The sequence below is a fragment of the Erinaceus europaeus genome, chromosome 7 (genome assembly GCF_950295315.1).
Source record: "Erinaceus europaeus chromosome 7, mEriEur2.1, whole genome shotgun sequence".
NCBI classification, from domain to species: Eukaryota; Metazoa; Chordata; class Mammalia; order Eulipotyphla; family Erinaceidae; genus Erinaceus; species Erinaceus europaeus.
In genome coordinates, this window is record NC_080168.1 from 86,318,923 (window position 1) to 86,335,531 (window position 16,609).

The 16,609-nt window shown below is 39.8% G+C and overlaps 1 protein-coding gene across 1 annotated transcript; it reads right to left on the reverse strand.

The window, feature by feature from the left end:
- Window positions 1-729: 729 nt before the first annotated feature.
- NHLRC3 (NHL repeat containing 3) lies at window positions 730-15,740 on the reverse strand. Its single transcript, XM_016187485.2, has 7 exons — window positions 15,415-15,740; window positions 14,851-15,003; window positions 13,421-13,568; window positions 6,704-6,904; window positions 5,209-5,300; window positions 2,606-2,718; window positions 730-1,581 (listed from the first exon to the last, which is right to left on the reverse strand). Exons 1-7 carry the CDS (start codon window positions 15,496-15,498, stop codon window positions 1,329-1,331), a joined length of 1,044 nt encoding a protein of 347 aa, XP_016042971.1. The 5' UTR covers window positions 15,499-15,740; the 3' UTR covers window positions 730-1,328.
- Between the last annotated feature and the right edge of the window lie 869 nt (window positions 15,741-16,609).

Here is a 16,609-nt window from a genome sequence, read left to right on the forward strand (position 1 = left end):
TGTTCTCCAGACTTACTCAAGGTTTCCTATAGTTTGCATGTCCTGAAATTCTGTTATTCATCAACAAACTATTTCTACTAATTTTGTTTGCTTTAGAAAGTGACTTTGCATTTAAATGACCAAATCCAAGCTGATTTTTCTTTTTATTTTATTTTTTCCTCTTTTGTTGCCCTTGTTGTTTATCATTATTATTATTGTTGTTGTTGTTGTTGTTGTTATTGCTGTCTTTGTTGGATAGGACAGAGAGAAATGGGGAGAGGTGGGGAAGACAGAGAGGGGGAGAGAAAGATAGACACCTGCAGACCTGCTTTACCGCCTGCAAAGCGAACCCCCTGCAGGTGGGGAGCAGAGCTTGAACCCGGATCCTTACGCCAGCCCCTGTGCTTCATGCCATGTGCGCTTCAAACCTGCTGTACTACCATGCGGCTCCCCAAGCTGATCTTTTTAAAAAGCCCATCAAAATCCATAATCAAATTCATATCTGTTATACCTTTCCTAAATAGACCTTATTGTTTCACCTCAATTTTCAATCTGGAGCGTAAAATGTCCCCATGATTTCTCATTCAAAGAAATGCAACTCATTCCCAAAGTGGCACTGTGCTTGCACACTATTATAAGTGCATTGTTGTTTGCACATTTTTCTCCTCACTGGGCTACAACCTATTCAAAGGTCACACTTAAGCAAGCTATCCTTTCAATATTGTTAGGCAAAGGAGCCAGGAGGGGAAAGAGACAGTACTGCTTTTTATCTTTTGGTCTTAGAGATCATACAGTGATAATTCAACTCCATCCTACCTGTTAGAATTAACTCACAAAGGCTAGCTGGTATATCAAAATTGCTACATGTTTAAAGCTACCAAAGCAATTAATCACTGATACTGAATTATAGAAATCAGAAGGCCTTCTTCATTGCACACAGAAGACTCTCATCTCCTCTAGAAGTAGAAGACAGAAGCAACTAAGCGTCAATCAGTCTCAATGCAAATAGGAGAGCCATGAAAAAGGGAGGCTTATCAGAGATATCAAGGAGTATTGGGGTATCTCTCCTTCTCTCTGTGTCCTCTCTTTGTCTCTCATGCTCTGCCTGGAAAAATAAAAGAGTTTGGTGGGAGTGTGGAATTATGCAGGCCTGAGGCCTTAGTGAAAGCTAAGTTGCAAGAAGGTAGTAAGATACAAGATCTTAGAGATATGAAATTAAATTCTTCTAATATTAGGTTAGGTAGAGACAAAGAAACAAATTCTTAAACTTGAACATCATTAAATTCTTAATGAATCTGAGACTCTGATCTTTTACTTGAACGATCTCCAGAAAAAAAAAAAAAAAACCATCATGAACCTCCCGCAGAGAAATAGCTAAGGGAAGGAACATATTTTTGTACTTGCTTTGCTCCAATTTCTGCTATATAGAGTGCTCCTGTCTTCCCACTGATATCTAAGAGATGAGGTAAAACTTGATCTCCTAGCTGGATTGTGCTGATCACAGAACAGCTGCCAATGCTTCCTGGTGGTGGGGCTGCCACAAATAAGACTCTGCTAAGATTCAGTTGGGCTATAACCAAGTACTTCCCGTCAGGAGTAAATCTAAAGAGAAAAACAAACAATAAATGTATATAAGAATTAGATGGGTTTAGTTTGCAACAGTTTCATCCCTTAGAGTGCTAAGCAGCAAATTACTTGCTGAAAGTTTTTTTTTTTTAAGGAGAATTTAAGTTTGATCTAATTCTGTCTATGAGGAAGCAAGAGATTTATGATGCTAGACATAGCCAAAGGTCAACTTTCTAAAAAAAAAAATATATATATATAGTCTCTAGAGTGAAACCATTTGGTAGTTGTCTAGAGATCTGACTTACATGAACTTGCAAAAAAATATATATATATATCCAAACAAAACAAAACCAAGAAAACTGTTTCTAAGACTTAATGAGAACTACAGTGGTTATCTTTGGGAGGTGGGAGAGTGAGAATATGGAACTCTGGTGGTGGGTATGGTATGGAATTATAAATTGTAATCTTACAATCTTGTAACAAAGTAATAATAACAAATTTAAAAGTTGAAAACATATGACACAAGATAAAAATAATGAAGAGGTAGTATTAGGCTGGATCTGACACTACAGACAGATTTTGAATTTCATTCTATGCTTAACATTTTACTGGATCATCTGCTTTGCTCTGTACGTGAGCCAGATTTTGAGTTCCTGGCCCCCTTCTGCACAGGGAAAACTTCAGTGCTGTGATGTCTTTGTTTCTCTGTCTTTCTCTTTTTCAATCTGATAAAGTTAGTCAGGAGAGTGGTGAAATAGCCAGGAAAAAGAAAAGACCAAATTATCTTGAGGGTAAAATGCAGTGAGAGGCCCAGTATGTCTCATCTCTGATACTTAAATCCTACAATGCACTTGTAGTTCAATCATTTTCACTCTGCCTAGAATTCAAACTATACTTAGATATTTTTTGCATGTCTATTTCCTTTCTTTATCCTCTACCCCTCAACCCTTGCTACAAATTTAACAGCAAATATTTTAAACTTATAGCTAGCTCTACAAAGCTACGTAAACTGAACAATCACTTTAAAATTAAAAAAAAATTAAATAAAAAGAACAATTACCTGACTGAAGATGGGCCCTCTTCTGTGAAACAAGACTTCCATTCTCCTAACCACTCTCCAGTGTCTTTATCAAATATCTGAATTCTTTTGTTTCCTCGGTCAGCAACCCACACCTGAGAAACCATGAAGTATGTATTTATCGGGAAAGATCCACATGATAATGAGAAGACAAAAATTGGGGGGAGGGAATAAAATTAATACTTATTTTCATTAGCTTGCCATATATTATCTCTATTAGCATTCAGAGGATTACAAAGAAGGCATTTTATAGAAGCACCATTTTTACATAGGAAACTAAAATTCAGAAAGGTTAAATAATATGTTTGAAGTGAGCTTAAATTATAGGAGAGCTATGATCTAAAAGCCATCTGTCCTAAATTAAAGCCTTTAATACAACCTGCTAAACATGTAAAGAAAAAAGAGAGACTGGAGTATTTCATTATCATGGAGAAGTCTAGTAAAAACTGAGAAGTGATAGGATTTGCTCACTTCTCATGTAAATACTTACTTTCACTGAGTAATCTGTCAATTCCTGGGCCAGGCAGTAAGGCAAAGAAAAGCAACCCTACTCCTCAGGAGATGATGCTCGGAGGAAGTCAGGCACTTATTCATATTTGCAATATGACTAAACCTCTATCAAAGCATAACCATTTAAAGATGAAGCTTGGGAGGGTTTATGTAACACAGAAAGAGGCAAAAACTAGATTTGATTTAGATTTGTTATAGGTTGTAATGAGTCACTAAAGAAACCACTGCTATCAAATAAGATTCACTCCAAATGAAGTTTCAAGGTTTGCTGCTACTATTGTTTTGTGGTGCCAATGAGTGTACCCAGAAGCACATGAATGTGTGATACTGCTAAATGGAATTCCCAGCCTAGATTTTTATTCTATATACTTAGAGAGAGATTAAAAAAAAAAAAAAGGAATGAGAACAAAACCCTGCTCCACCATCCATGGAACTCCTTAGCTGTTAACCATGTAGTAATGAGGTTCAAACTTAAGGTATATGCTGTGTCCACTGAGCCCTCTCCCAACCCCCATTTCATCCATCCATCCATCCTTCCGTCCTTCCTTCCTTCCTTTCTTAATCTTTATTTATTGGATAGAGACAGCAAGAAATTGAGAAAAAAGAAGGTGAGAAAGAGAAACAGAGACATCTGCAGTCCTGCTTCACCACTCACAAAGCTTTCCCCCCTACAGGTAGGGACCAGGGGGCTTGAACCCATGTCCTTGCACATTGTGACATGTGCACTCAACCAGGTGCGCCACCCCCCACCCCCCATTTCTTATATTTGATGTATACAATCTACAGCTGATATAAAGTTTAACAGCTGTAATGACCTATGGTTAAAGATATAGAGAGCAAGTAAGAATAGTCTGGAAGAGGAGCTATTCCTTGATTTCTATCTTGCTGCTCAAGATCTTTGAAATTCTTGGATTTGTGGATTCAGAGACTTATCTCTTCAAGACAACCCCATAAGATGTTTGCTAATGAGTGTGTTTTGGTAGTCAGTGAATTCACTTCCAATCAGAAACAAAGACTCATTGTGAAAATGCTACTAGCCACCCTGCAAGGTGGCACAGTGAACTTAAAAGCATGATCCTTGTTATCACTTGTACTAGAGTGATACACTGGTTAAAAATATTGACTGGGCTTGGCGTACTGTACCAAAGCAAAGAACTCTGGGGGTAGAGGGGAGGGAGGGGACTAAGGAAGCACAGGGTTCTAGTGCATGATGGTGGAAAAGGACCTAAATTGGGGGTGAGAATACTCTGCTATTTTTCAGACAGCTACCATGGGGAGATGAGCAGTTGTACCCATGTGTCAGCTACTGCACTATAAACCATTAACCCCCTCAAAAGAACTTCACATATATCTTAAACCTCTCTGTTTGGGCCAGAGAAAAAGTTCAATGGGAAGGACACATGCCTTGCAATGCCTGTGGTCCAGGTTCCGACCCCGGTACTACATGGGAGGAGCCAAGACACTGGAGGAAGCTTTTGGTGCTCTGGGGCCTCTCTCTTATCTTTCTAGCTGAATGAAAAAAAACAGCCCAGAGTACTTAGATCTGGGTTCAGTTAAAAATAATAATAATAATTAAAAACAAAGTTTTGTTCCGCAGATAAAATGGAATTAATAAGAATAAAAGCTTGCTTATATGGCTCTCACCTTCAAACTTTTACGGTTAACCTCTCTCATCTTGCTTCTGATCAACACATTCTAGAATTAAGTGAATTCTAGAATTTAAAAAATACATTCAAACACATTATAATAGATATTTTCTTAACAGAAGCCTCTATTATCTTTAGGTAACTTTATTTATATCCAGTTCCACTATTTGCCCTTCCAACCTTTTCTGAGGGTTTCTCACATAACTATTACGCTGTCTCCTAAGCCCACCCTTCCTACCTTTTAATCGATATAGGTAATTCATCTTGCTTATTTCTCAATGTTTGGAGAGTTCCATTATAAGATGCATGCGTATTCACTAAAACACACAGATGCAGATGAGCAGACTTGCATCTGTGCATCAAGACCCATATATACATGCCTAGACATACAGATACACAGTTCCAGACACAGTAACATTGTATTTTTACCCGACCGACTGCATCAACTGTAACACTGTGAGGTATGTTGAATCTAGCATGTCCTGTTCCATTTTCTCCACGGAGCCAGAGCACCATGAAATCTGTAAGTGGTGAATATATATGGTCAGAGCAACATAGAAAATGTCTTAATGCATCTCCACATTTGATGTTATAGGTTACAGATGCACAGTCAAGCCCACAGTTGGCAGTTGCCCTCGTTCATAGCTACTTGTGTAATTTTTATGCTTTTTTTTCTTTCTTTCTAGTTTTTTTATTAGCTAGGATAGAGAGAAACTAAAAGAGGAGGGGGAGATAGAAAGAGAGAGAGAAAGACACCTGCAGACGTGCTTCCCAGCTCACGAAGTAGACCCCCGGCAGGTAGGGAGCAAGGGCTTGAACCCAGGTCTTTGCACTTCGTAATATGTGCACTTAACCAGACCACTGCTCAGCCACTGTCCAGCCCTACTTTTATGCTTTACAAAAAAGTCTGTTACTTTAAGCAATTCAACTACTTTAGTAATTATCTCCAGTTGACTTTTTTCACCAGCCAAAAAAAATTTGTTCACCAAGTGATAAAGTGATCAGAGAATCTCCAAATTACAGAAGAACAGATATACTTATAAATCACTATGTCTTATAAAAACTCAACTTATAAAATCATTTTCCTACAATAGATTTTTTCCAAAGAATTGTGTGTGTGTGTGTGTGTGTGTGTGTGTGTGTGTGTGTACACACTTATAGCTTCAAAATCTACTAAAAAGTTTCTAAGGCTATCCTAAATTTGATTTTCTGCTCTTCAAAACAGTGTACCTAAAACTTTCCTAGAAGCCATGCTAAATTACCACTTGCCCATGAGGTAAGGAAAAATCTTGTGAATATTCTGATCATATTCTTCTTCCACCAAAACCAACTGAGTTCAAGAACAAATCCTACCAGGACGACAGACTAGCAGTTTAGTTGTTTCATCTAAAGTAGACCTGCACCAAGAATGCCCCTGAAGATGCAGGAAAGAACACAATAAAACACTTGCTGATCAGCCAGGCTGTAAAATACCTCCTCTCTGGAATGCAGTTTCTTAACCTCACCATTCTCTGCTTGCATGCTTGTTTGTGTTTTACCAGAGAACTACTCAATGCTGGCTGTCAGTTCTGTGGGGGGATCAAACCCAGGACCTTTGGCATTCAAACCCTGTACACTAATCTCACCATTCTTAACTTGGTTGGATTCCATTTATTTCTTGAGTCCACTATAAATGTTCATGCTGTCTCCAGTTCATTTTGGAGAAAACACCTAGCTCCAGGTGAAGAATAAGAAGTTTACCACAGAACCATTTGTTACAGGCTGCTCCACACACATTGTTTCTGTTTTATTTTTTTCCCTTGAACACTTGATCACTTTACACAGGGTTTCATTTATAAAAGTTACAATATGATGCCAAGTGTCAAACAAATTAAACTTATTAAATAACAGTCTCATAATAGCATATAAAATAAAAATCATGTACCTTGGGACAACTTGATCAATCTGTTATTCAATCCTCCATCACCATCCACAATGTACATATCTCCTGTGTCCTCTACATATAATTCTGCAGGGTTATCAAACTGTAGGGGGTTCAAACCAGTGCCTTTTTTTCCTGGGGTACCCAGAACTTGAATGAGATCACCAACAGGATTATATTTTTTAATAGTATGACCATAGGGCCCTATAAAGACAAAGAAACATATATTACATTTATAAACACTCAGCATCTTCATATTTCAAGTAAGCCAAGAACAAAAATCTGACTGAATCAAACAGTAGTAAAATCAATAGGATCAGAAATTTATATGTAATATTTGACAAGCAACTGCGTTTCTTCATTAGGTACAGCCAAATCCCTAATTACAAATTAAAATCGCAGGTACTCCAAAATAAGTAGATGCTTACGTTCAAATAAAACCAAAAACCTTGACTCCTTATATAGAAGGTATATAGAGCTTTCATTTGCCCCCCCCCTCCCCCTACAGCTTTATTGGGTAGTTTAAAATTACATTTCTATTTTCTAGGATTTCAGTTGCTTTTTCCATCTGACTTTAAAAACTGCGTCGCCATAATCATTGTTGTCATTGTTGCTGTCGTTGTATGATAGGACAGAGAGAAATCGAGAGAGGAGGGGAAGACAGAGAGGAGGAAAGATAAGACACCTGCAGACCTGCCCCACCATCCTGAAGTGACTCCCCTGCAGGTGGGGAACCAGGGGCTCCAACCAGGATCCTTATGCCGGTCCTTGTGTTTCTTGCCATATGCACTTAATCTGCTGCACTACCGCTTGACCCCCTCTATGGAGTTTTCTTATACAGGAACTGTATAAGAAAATGTTTTCTTACATGTACACATGCATTCCTTTACGCACATATTCAGTACAGATACTGCATACGTGTATAGAATATGCACTCTAATACAGAATAATTTAAATTACTGGCACACCATTTTCTGTTTTAATCTTATGACCTGAATAAGCATACATGTAAAATGAAATAATATATTTTTGACAGAACTGAGAAAGCAGGGGTGGAAACATCCAGCCTGTGAATATCTGGCCTGCAAAACCATTTGGTCTGGCTCTGTTGAGTTAATTGTAGGCAGGACTCAAAATTTAATGTGTGCTAACTTTCAAGTGGATAATGTTGTGTGGCCCACAAATGGTGGTCTAAAAATCCAAGTAACCCTTGGCAGAAAAAAAGGTTCCCCAACCCTGTGATAAAGACTAATTTACAGGGACCAGGTGGAGGCACACCTGGTTGAGCACACATTACAATGCACAAGGACCCAGGTTCAAACTTCTGGTCCCCACCTGCAGGGGGAAAGCTTTCCAAGTGGTTAAGCAGTGTTGCAGGTGTCTCTGTCTCTATTCCTATCATCCTCTTCCCTCTTGATATCTGGCTGTCTCTATCCAATAAATAACTCAAGATTTAAAAAAAAAAATTAAACAAGGATCAATTTACATTTGAAAGTCTTATTTCAGCCATTCATGGGCAGATTTCTAATTTAAAAGGTCAATAAAAAATCCCCTATACGGTAGCACAGCAGGTTAAGCGTGCAAAGTGCAAGGACCAGCACAAAGCACAAGGACCAGAGCAAGGATCTTGGTTCAATTCCCCGGCTCCCTACCTGCAGGGGAGTCGCTTCACAAGTGGTGAAGCAGGTCTGCAGGTGTCTTTCCTCCTCTCTGTCTTCCCCTCCTCTCTCGATTTCTCTCTGTCCTATCCAAAAACAACAACAGCTATGACAACAATAACAACTACAAGGAGCGAAACAACATGGACAACAAAATGGGAAAAAATGGCTTCTAGGAGCAGTGGATTCATAGTGCAGGCACCAAGCCCCAGCAATAACTCTGGAGGCAAAAAAAAAAAAAAAATTCCCCTATAATACAGATTTTTCAAAAATATATTCTACTCTATTTGTTTTCTAGTGAAAATAAATTTGAAATTTATCCCACTAACTTCTCTGTCCTATGAAGAAGAAACTTTCCAAATTACTAGTATCTGCTTATTTACAATAAAATTTACTTGACTTAAAATCATCTCACAAACAAGAGTATAAAGCAGACTATTCATAAATAAGGGAAAACCATAAAGCATGAACTTGAAGTCATACCAAGATCAAAATAACTGAAAAGTATTCGAAAGATAAACTGTATATACTGAGTTTACCAGGAAAAAAAAAAAAAGCAAATCAGCTTACATTATAATTCTATCTTGGTAAATGTGTTTACTACTTTTGTATCAAGTATAAATATGGTTTATACTTGATGTGGAGGCTTGAGCTAAAGCTTACAGCAATAGAATATCCAAATGATATTGTTGGATATTCTCCATCTACACAGTCAGCCTCCTTTGCAATGCAAACCCCCCAGGTTTCAGCCCAGTCCATACAGGACTGTGGGAAGCTTAGGTTCTATGGCTGGTATTTCTTTCTTAACTGCCTGAAAAAGTTATCCCAGAATGGTGAAGCTCTCATGACAACAACAATAAAAAGAATAAAACATTACTGAAGAAGCAAACTTTAAGAGAGAGAGAAATGGACATAACTCTTAATTGAAGAAATGTTGGCTAAGAATTTCCCTAAACTCAAGAAAGAGATAAACTCAGGGGTCAGGCATGTGGCTGCAAAGCTCAAGAACCAGTGCAAGGATCCTGGTTAGAACCTGGCTCCCCACCTGCAGGGGAGTCGCCTCACAGGCAGTGAAGCAGGTCTGCAGGTGTCTTTCTCTCCCCCCCCCCCGTCTTCCCCTTCTCTCTCCATTTCTCTCTGTCCTATCCAACAACAATGACAGCAATAACAACAATAATAGTAACCACAATAATGATAAAATAACAAGGGCAACAAAAGGGAAAAAAAAAAAAGGTAAACTCTGCTCCAAGAAGCTCTAAAAACACCAAGAAAAATAAATCCAAACCTAATTTTACCAAGACACATTGATTAAAGTGGTAAATGTTAAACAGAGAATATTAAAGATAGCTGGAGAAAAACAGAGTCACCTATAAGGGTAGATAGCATAATGGTTATGCAAAAAGACTCTTATGCCTTAAGCTCCAAAGTCCCAAGTTCAATCCCCTGCACCACCATAAACCAGAGCAGGACAGCGCTTTGGTAAAAATAAATAAATAATACAATAATTTAAAATAAGAGTCACCTATAAAAGAACTCCCATAAGTCTATCAGTTGAATTCTCAACAGAAACTACAAACTTTGAATATATCCTGCCAAATACTTCTATCTAACCAGTATCTATCCACTTAGATATACTCATCAGGTTTGAATGACTGATGGAAAGCTTTTCAAATAAGCAGCAGCCAGTGAAATTTACTACCACTACCAAACCAGACTTGCAAGAAATTCTAAAAGTACTTACATAAAAGGAAAATACTGAATGCTCTCTCCTATGGAAAAAACAAAGAGACACAGTAAGACAACAAAGTCAAATGAGAATAAGCCTTGGATAGAGCTAGAAGGAATTATGTTAAGTGAGCTAAGTCAGAAAGATAAAGATGAGTATGGGATGATCCCACTCATGAACAGAAGTTGAGAAAGAAGATCTGAAAGGGAAACTAAAAGCAGGATCTGACTAAATTGAAAGTAGGGCACCAAAGTAAAAACCCTGTGGTGAGGGGTAGACATACAGCTTCCTGGGCCTGCGGGGGTTGAGGGTGGGTGGGTGGGATGGGACACAGTCTTATGGTGGTGGGAATGATGATTATGTACACTCCTAATAAAGTGTAGTCATATAAATCACTAGTTAATTAATATGAGAGGGGGGAAATTAATTGTATGTCTCGAAGCCTCTGTCCAAGATGGGTCAGAGAAGGTGGGTTCATTATTCTTGATAGCTGTATAGTATTCCATTGTGTATATATATATATATATATATATCTCCTCTGTTTCTCCTTGGTCTTTCACCCTTTTTATGAAAAGAAGGGGGGAGGGGGAGAGGGAGAAGAAGAAAATGAAAGAAGAGAATGAGGAAGGAAAGAAGAGAGGGAGAGGTGGAGGGAGGGGAGAGAGATGGAGAAAGGGAGGAGAGGGAGGTAGAGAAAGAGAGAGAGAGAGAGACACTACCAGAAGCTGTGGAATCATGCTGACACAAAGCCCTAGTGAAGTCATGGAAGTGGAAAAAAGAAAAGTTTTGGTTTTTTATTCTACTTTGACTATTCTTATCAACTAAAAAACCAAGCTTAATAGTAAAAGGATCATTCGTTGAAGTTCAAAAATCTTTTTGTTAAAAGATTTTATTTATTTATTTATGAGAAAGATAGGAGGAGAAAGAGCCAGACATCACTCTGGCACATGTGCTGCCGGGGATCGAACTTGGGAACTCATGTTTGAAGAGTTAGTTCAAAGCTTTATCACTGCACCACCTCCCAGACCACAAGTTCAGAAATCTTTTAGGGTTTGAGAACAGATATTAGACAAAGCACTTCTTAGAAAGATGTCATTATTCCCAAAGTAATACCTGAGTTAGAAATGGGAAATCAGGGAATCAGGCAGTAGCACAGCAGGTTAAGCGCAGGTGGTGCAAAGCACAAGGACCGGCGTAAGGATCCTGGTTCAAGCCCCAGGTTTGCCACCCGCATAGGGGAGTCATTTCACAGGCGGTGAAGCAGGTCTGCAGGTGTCTATCTTTCTCTCCCCCTCTGTCTTCCCCTCCTCTCTCCATTTCTCTCTGTTCTATTCAACAACGACGACATCAATAACTACAACAATAAAAAAAAGGGCGACAAAAAATGGGAAAATAAATATAAAATTTAAAAAAAATGGGGAAACAAAAAAATTCTTTAATCCATGAATGTAACTTGGTCAAGGTATACTGTAGTCTTTTTTTTATATTTATTTATTTATTCCCTTTTGTTGCCCTTGTTGTTTTATTGTTGTAGTTGTTGATGTCATTGTTGTTGGATAGGAGAGAGAGAAGTGGAGAGAGGAGGGGAAGGCAGAGAGGCGGAGAGAAAGATAGACACCTGCAGACCTGCTTGACTCTTGTGAAAGGACTCCCTTGCAGGTGGGGAGCCAGGGGTTCCAACCAGTAGACTGTAACTTGGTCAAGGTATACTATATTGTCTTTTTAAAAAATATTTATTTATTAATTCCCTTTTGTTGCCCTTGTTTTATTGTTGTAGTTGTTGATGTCATCATTGTTGGATAGGACAGAGAGAAATGGAGAGGAGGGGAGAGAAAGACACCTGCAGACCTGCTTCACTGCTTGTGAACGGACTCCCTTGCAGGTGGGGAGCCGGGGGCTCCAGCCGAGATCCTTACTCTAAGGTCCTTGTGCTTCGCGCCATGTGCACTTAACCTACTGCACTACCACCCGACTCCCTATAAATACTGTCTTAATAAACCCAAATCCTTCCTGAGATTCTGAGATAGTACCAGGTTGTCTCTGGTAATATCTCTCCATAAACCACAAGCACATGCAAACAGCTACCTCTGGAAACTTATCTGCATAGCTATACCCTCAACTATATATTGCTTTTCAGCACAGTCTACTAAAATTATTTGATAAAAGAAAGGTTTCATATAAGTTGCTGTCAGTGGGGTTTCAGAAATGTCAACACCAGCCATTTCTGCAAATCTTTCACTTATGCTTTCTCAGGAAGCATAATATCTTTTAAAAAGAATTGATGAGATGGAAGAATTCCACTGATTGGTTTTAGATGACAACTTGGCTTCACACAGATGTTTACAGAGTTTAATCTGAGAATAATTCATGTTTAAAGATGAAAGTCCAGGGCCAGGCAGTGGCACACCTGGTTAAGGGTACACATTGCAGTGTGCAAGGACCCAGGATCAAGCCCCTGGTCCCCACCTTCAGGGCTGCAGGTATCTCTTTGTTTCTTTCCTTCTCTATCTCCCCCTTCCCTCTCAATCTCTGACTATCTAGCCTATCAATAAAGATAATAAAACATAAATAAATAAATAAATAAATAAATAAATAAAATAAAGATGAAAAGTCCCAAGGCCAGGTAGTGGCTCAGCCTGTAGAGTACATGTTATACCAGCACCCAGGTTCAAGTGTCCAGTCACAACCTGCAGAAGGGAAGCTTCACTACTATCTTTCTCTATCCCTCACCTTCATAAAAATATATAATATATATATATTATATTTTTAAAAGGAAGGATGGACAGGAGTAAGGAAGGAAAAACAAACAACAACAAAAATGTCATGGGCAAAGATGGGAGTCTTGCAGGAACTGAGCCTCAGAAATAACCTTGGTGGCAAAAAATAAGAAAAATTCCTTGATGAGTTAAAGGAAAGACCATTATCATTTCAGTCTTCATGTTAACGTTCCTGATTTTACGGAAGTACAATAAATTTATAGAAATAAGTAACTTCATAAATCGTTAAAGAAGTGATTAGGTTCAGACACTGATTTTTTATTTATTTATTTACTTATTCTTTCCTTTTTCCATTGCCGGTGCTTCACTAATCTGGACTTACTTTTTTTTTTTTCTTCTTCAGAAAGAGAGAAACAGAGAAAAGCACCACAGCAGTCAAGTTTCCTCCACTGCAGTGGGGATTGGGCTGAAATCTGGGTGTTGTGCATGGCAAAGCAAGTGCCACTATCCAGGTAAGCTATTTTGCCAGTCCCAGAAACTCTTGATTTGAAAATGTACAAAAGCACGGGCAAAGTTGTGATTTTAAGTAAAGTAACTTAATAGATATGGCTACACATACCACTTCCTACATCCGTGATCCAGATAGACTGCTCATGTAGTGTGCTGGCTGCAAATATACCATGAGGCATGTCAACTGTGTAATTCCAGGCTCGTAGAAAATACCCATTCTCTGTGAACACTAACACCTTGGGGACGTCATTCCCTCTCTGAAAGCAGACAAAAATTATTACTTACATAGGATCAGTTTTAATGAAGTAATCTTTATTTTGGCAGAGAGAAACAATAATAAAGGTGAGTAATGTTTTAAAATAAACAATGTCATAGTGTAACAATATTAATACATATATCACATTCAAAGTCAAAATAGTTAACTCAAAAATAAATACAATTCACAGCATATAAAATGTTGTCAAGTCAGAAGAACAAAAAACTAAACAGAAAAAGTGCGATCTATTGTCTTGAAAACAATTTAAACTGGTAAATATGTCTAGATTATCATAGGCTGCAGAGAAAAAATTCAAAAAGAGGAAGTAGGGTCTGGTTTTCTGCCAAGAGTCTATCCATATTTAATTTGCCTGGGGGGAAATAATGCATATTTATGAAGGAAGAAAGTGGGCATTTCCTGTTAATGATCCTAAGTCACCGCTGCAGAAAAGAAGAAAGAAATCTCACCCAGAGAGTACTTTTAGTATGATAAGGAGGAATGAGAAGACTACAGGTCCAGGAGGGTTTCCTAGCACAGCCTCCAATGACCAGTTTTGTCCAGTGTGGGGACTGGAATCCTAATTAATGATTTTAATTATTGGAATGCACATTTTAATATGCAAATTAAGTTTTAAAACATACACACACACATAAGTATTCGTCAGGCAATTTTACAAAAGAATATTAACAATGGCCACTCCAAAAAAGAGGTAGTCACATAGTCACAAAGATCCAAACTGAATCTCACTGAGTATTTTTTACTTCCTTAGTTCTAGGAGTTCTCTCATTCTCTCTCTTTTACTTTCTTTTTTTTTTTCTTTTCTTTTCTTTGGTTTGATAGGGTGCTTGTTTATTTCAGGAAAGTACTGCATAGCTCAGGCTTTTGGTTAGGAGTTGGGGGGTATATAGAATCTGTGACTTCAGAGCTTCAGGCAGGAGACTTTTTTGCATAGCCATCATGCTATCTCCCTCCCTTCCCCAAAGTCTCAAATTTGGCAAGGTAAAGTGGAGGAGGCTTTTATAAAGTTTTTGTTATTTATTATAAATCACGTATATTTGCATAGCACAATAGAAAAAAATATTTTCCTGTTATATTAAAAAAAACTCGCAAAAAGGAATCGAGTAAAAAGTTAATTGGTTTTATTAAGCACTCATGGATTAAACATATTCTATGTAGCTGACAAAGAAATGCTCCAATATTCAAGAGTCATCTAAGCAAGTCAATTAGATGTTTAAATTTACTCTACTGTTTTTTTTAAATTGTTTAATCCCAATTTTACTTACTTGGCCTACATAAACCAGTCCCGACAGGGAGTCAACCGCAATACAAAATGTTGTTCCAGTAAAGTATTCTGAATGCTTAGGCCAATCCACATCCAGCTGGTAAAGACTTTGCTCAGCTCGCCCGATAACTTGGAAAGCAAAGTTCCTTAAAACCTACAATAAAATCACAAGACGAAGATTCATTTAGCCTCAAAAAGAAAGAAAGAGAGAGGGGGCGGGGGGTATTTAAAAGCCTGCCGTAACACTTGACAGAGATGTTCGATCTGCTGGACTGAAATCATCAGAAAAAAAGGGGAGTGTCTAAAGACCAAGTTGGCCACGTAAGAAAAAAAAATCTGCAAATTAGCCGAATATAGTGGGAGCTGAAGAAGAGTTGCAATTCGGTAGAAAAAAAAAAGGGGGGGGGAGATATGCCATATACACACTAAGAAAGGCCGTGCACCTGCAGGCAGCTTGGCCCGCTGAGCGGACAGTGACCGGCAGGAGCGGAAGCCCGCGCCCTCATCTCCACCCCGCAAGCGCTGTGCGCACACCCGACAGTCGTTTCCTCACTACTCAACTCACAGTAGAGTCACAAAGACGCCAATGCAAAACCAAAAATGCAAGAAAGAAAACGGCACAGGTCACGCAGACCCAGAATCTCGCCATGACCAAACACGCAGCTCAACCGGGTGGAGGGTTCCAAGCGTCAGGTTCACATGGCCCCGGGCTGCACAGAACGCGAGCTCGTCCTCAAGGCAAGAACCCCAGCCCCTTCGTCCTCATTCCTAGAAGCCGGAGCTTTGGGAACAAAAAAAAAAGAAAAAAAGAGGAACAACCAAAGAGGAAAGAAATGAAAAATCAGAATTCTGTTCCGGATCCCTAGTGTTTCCTCTCGTCATGTGCTTTTGGACTGGACCAGTGACCACCCGTTCCTGCCCCCTTGGGGCGGTCCACATTGCTGCAACAGCCAACCCTCCAAAATAGAGGTGCCTGTAAATGTGCCTTAATAACTCTGTGTCTATTGTTTTTTTATTTATCTTGAACGTTTACGATTTCACACGCATAAACCGAAAGCGTATGGGTGTCATACTCAAGAAAACGAACCCTGGGCTTGGGGAAGGGTTTAAATCGCATCCATATCCGAGACATCCAGGCACCTGCTGAAGACACTGTCATTCCCACATCAGGACCCCTCCACTTGCTTCCAGGGGAAAAAAAAAAAAATGGCCTAAGTTGGCGGCGCAGAGTTGAGTTTATTCGGGCGCGACGGCCTTCACTGAAGGTCCCTGTACACTGGTGGGGACAGTAGGGATAAGCGGGAAAAGCCTCCCGGGCTGGGGCTCGGCGTTGTGCAGGATCCCCCCCTACCCGAATCCGTTCCCCCCTTCGCCCGGTTTCGGGTGCTCTCCGGCGGCTGGCCCGCTCCCGGAAGCCGTGGCAGCTGTTAACAAAGAGCCTGCCAGGCCACCGCTGTGGGTTGCTGCGGGGACCCGGAGCACAGCGTTGCTGCTGCTGCGGGGCGGGTGGTGAGCGCCAGCCCGGAAATGAGTCCAGGATCACGGAGGTGAGGGGCGGCGATCGAGGCGCCGGCGCGGGCCGGGGGTCCGGCGTGTCTGCTCGCGGTGCTCCCGGAGCAGGTGCCTCTCTCTGCTCTCCCGGCGGCGCACCGCGGCAAGCTGCTTCCTCGTCCTCCTCCAGCGGCGCCTGGCCCTCAGCGCTGGGGACCAGCTCTGAGCCACAGCCAAGGGACTCAAGAGGACCCGGCTCTTCTCCGATG

Bases quoted from the DNA above. Each gene is read 5' to 3' on its own strand.
- NHLRC3 (XM_016187485.2), bottom strand. From the start codon at position 15,498: ATGGCGAGATTCTGGGTCTGCGTGACCTGTGCCGTTTTCTTTCTTGCA. The intron at 6,905-13,420 runs GTATGTGTAGCC...TTGTCTTTATAG, and splicing joins GATCACGGATGTAGGAAGTG to GGCCCTATGGTCATACTATT. The intron at 2,719-5,208 runs GTAAAAATACAA...ATGGTTTCTCAG, and splicing joins CAGTTGATGCAGTCGGTCGG to GTGTGGGTTGCTGACCGAGG.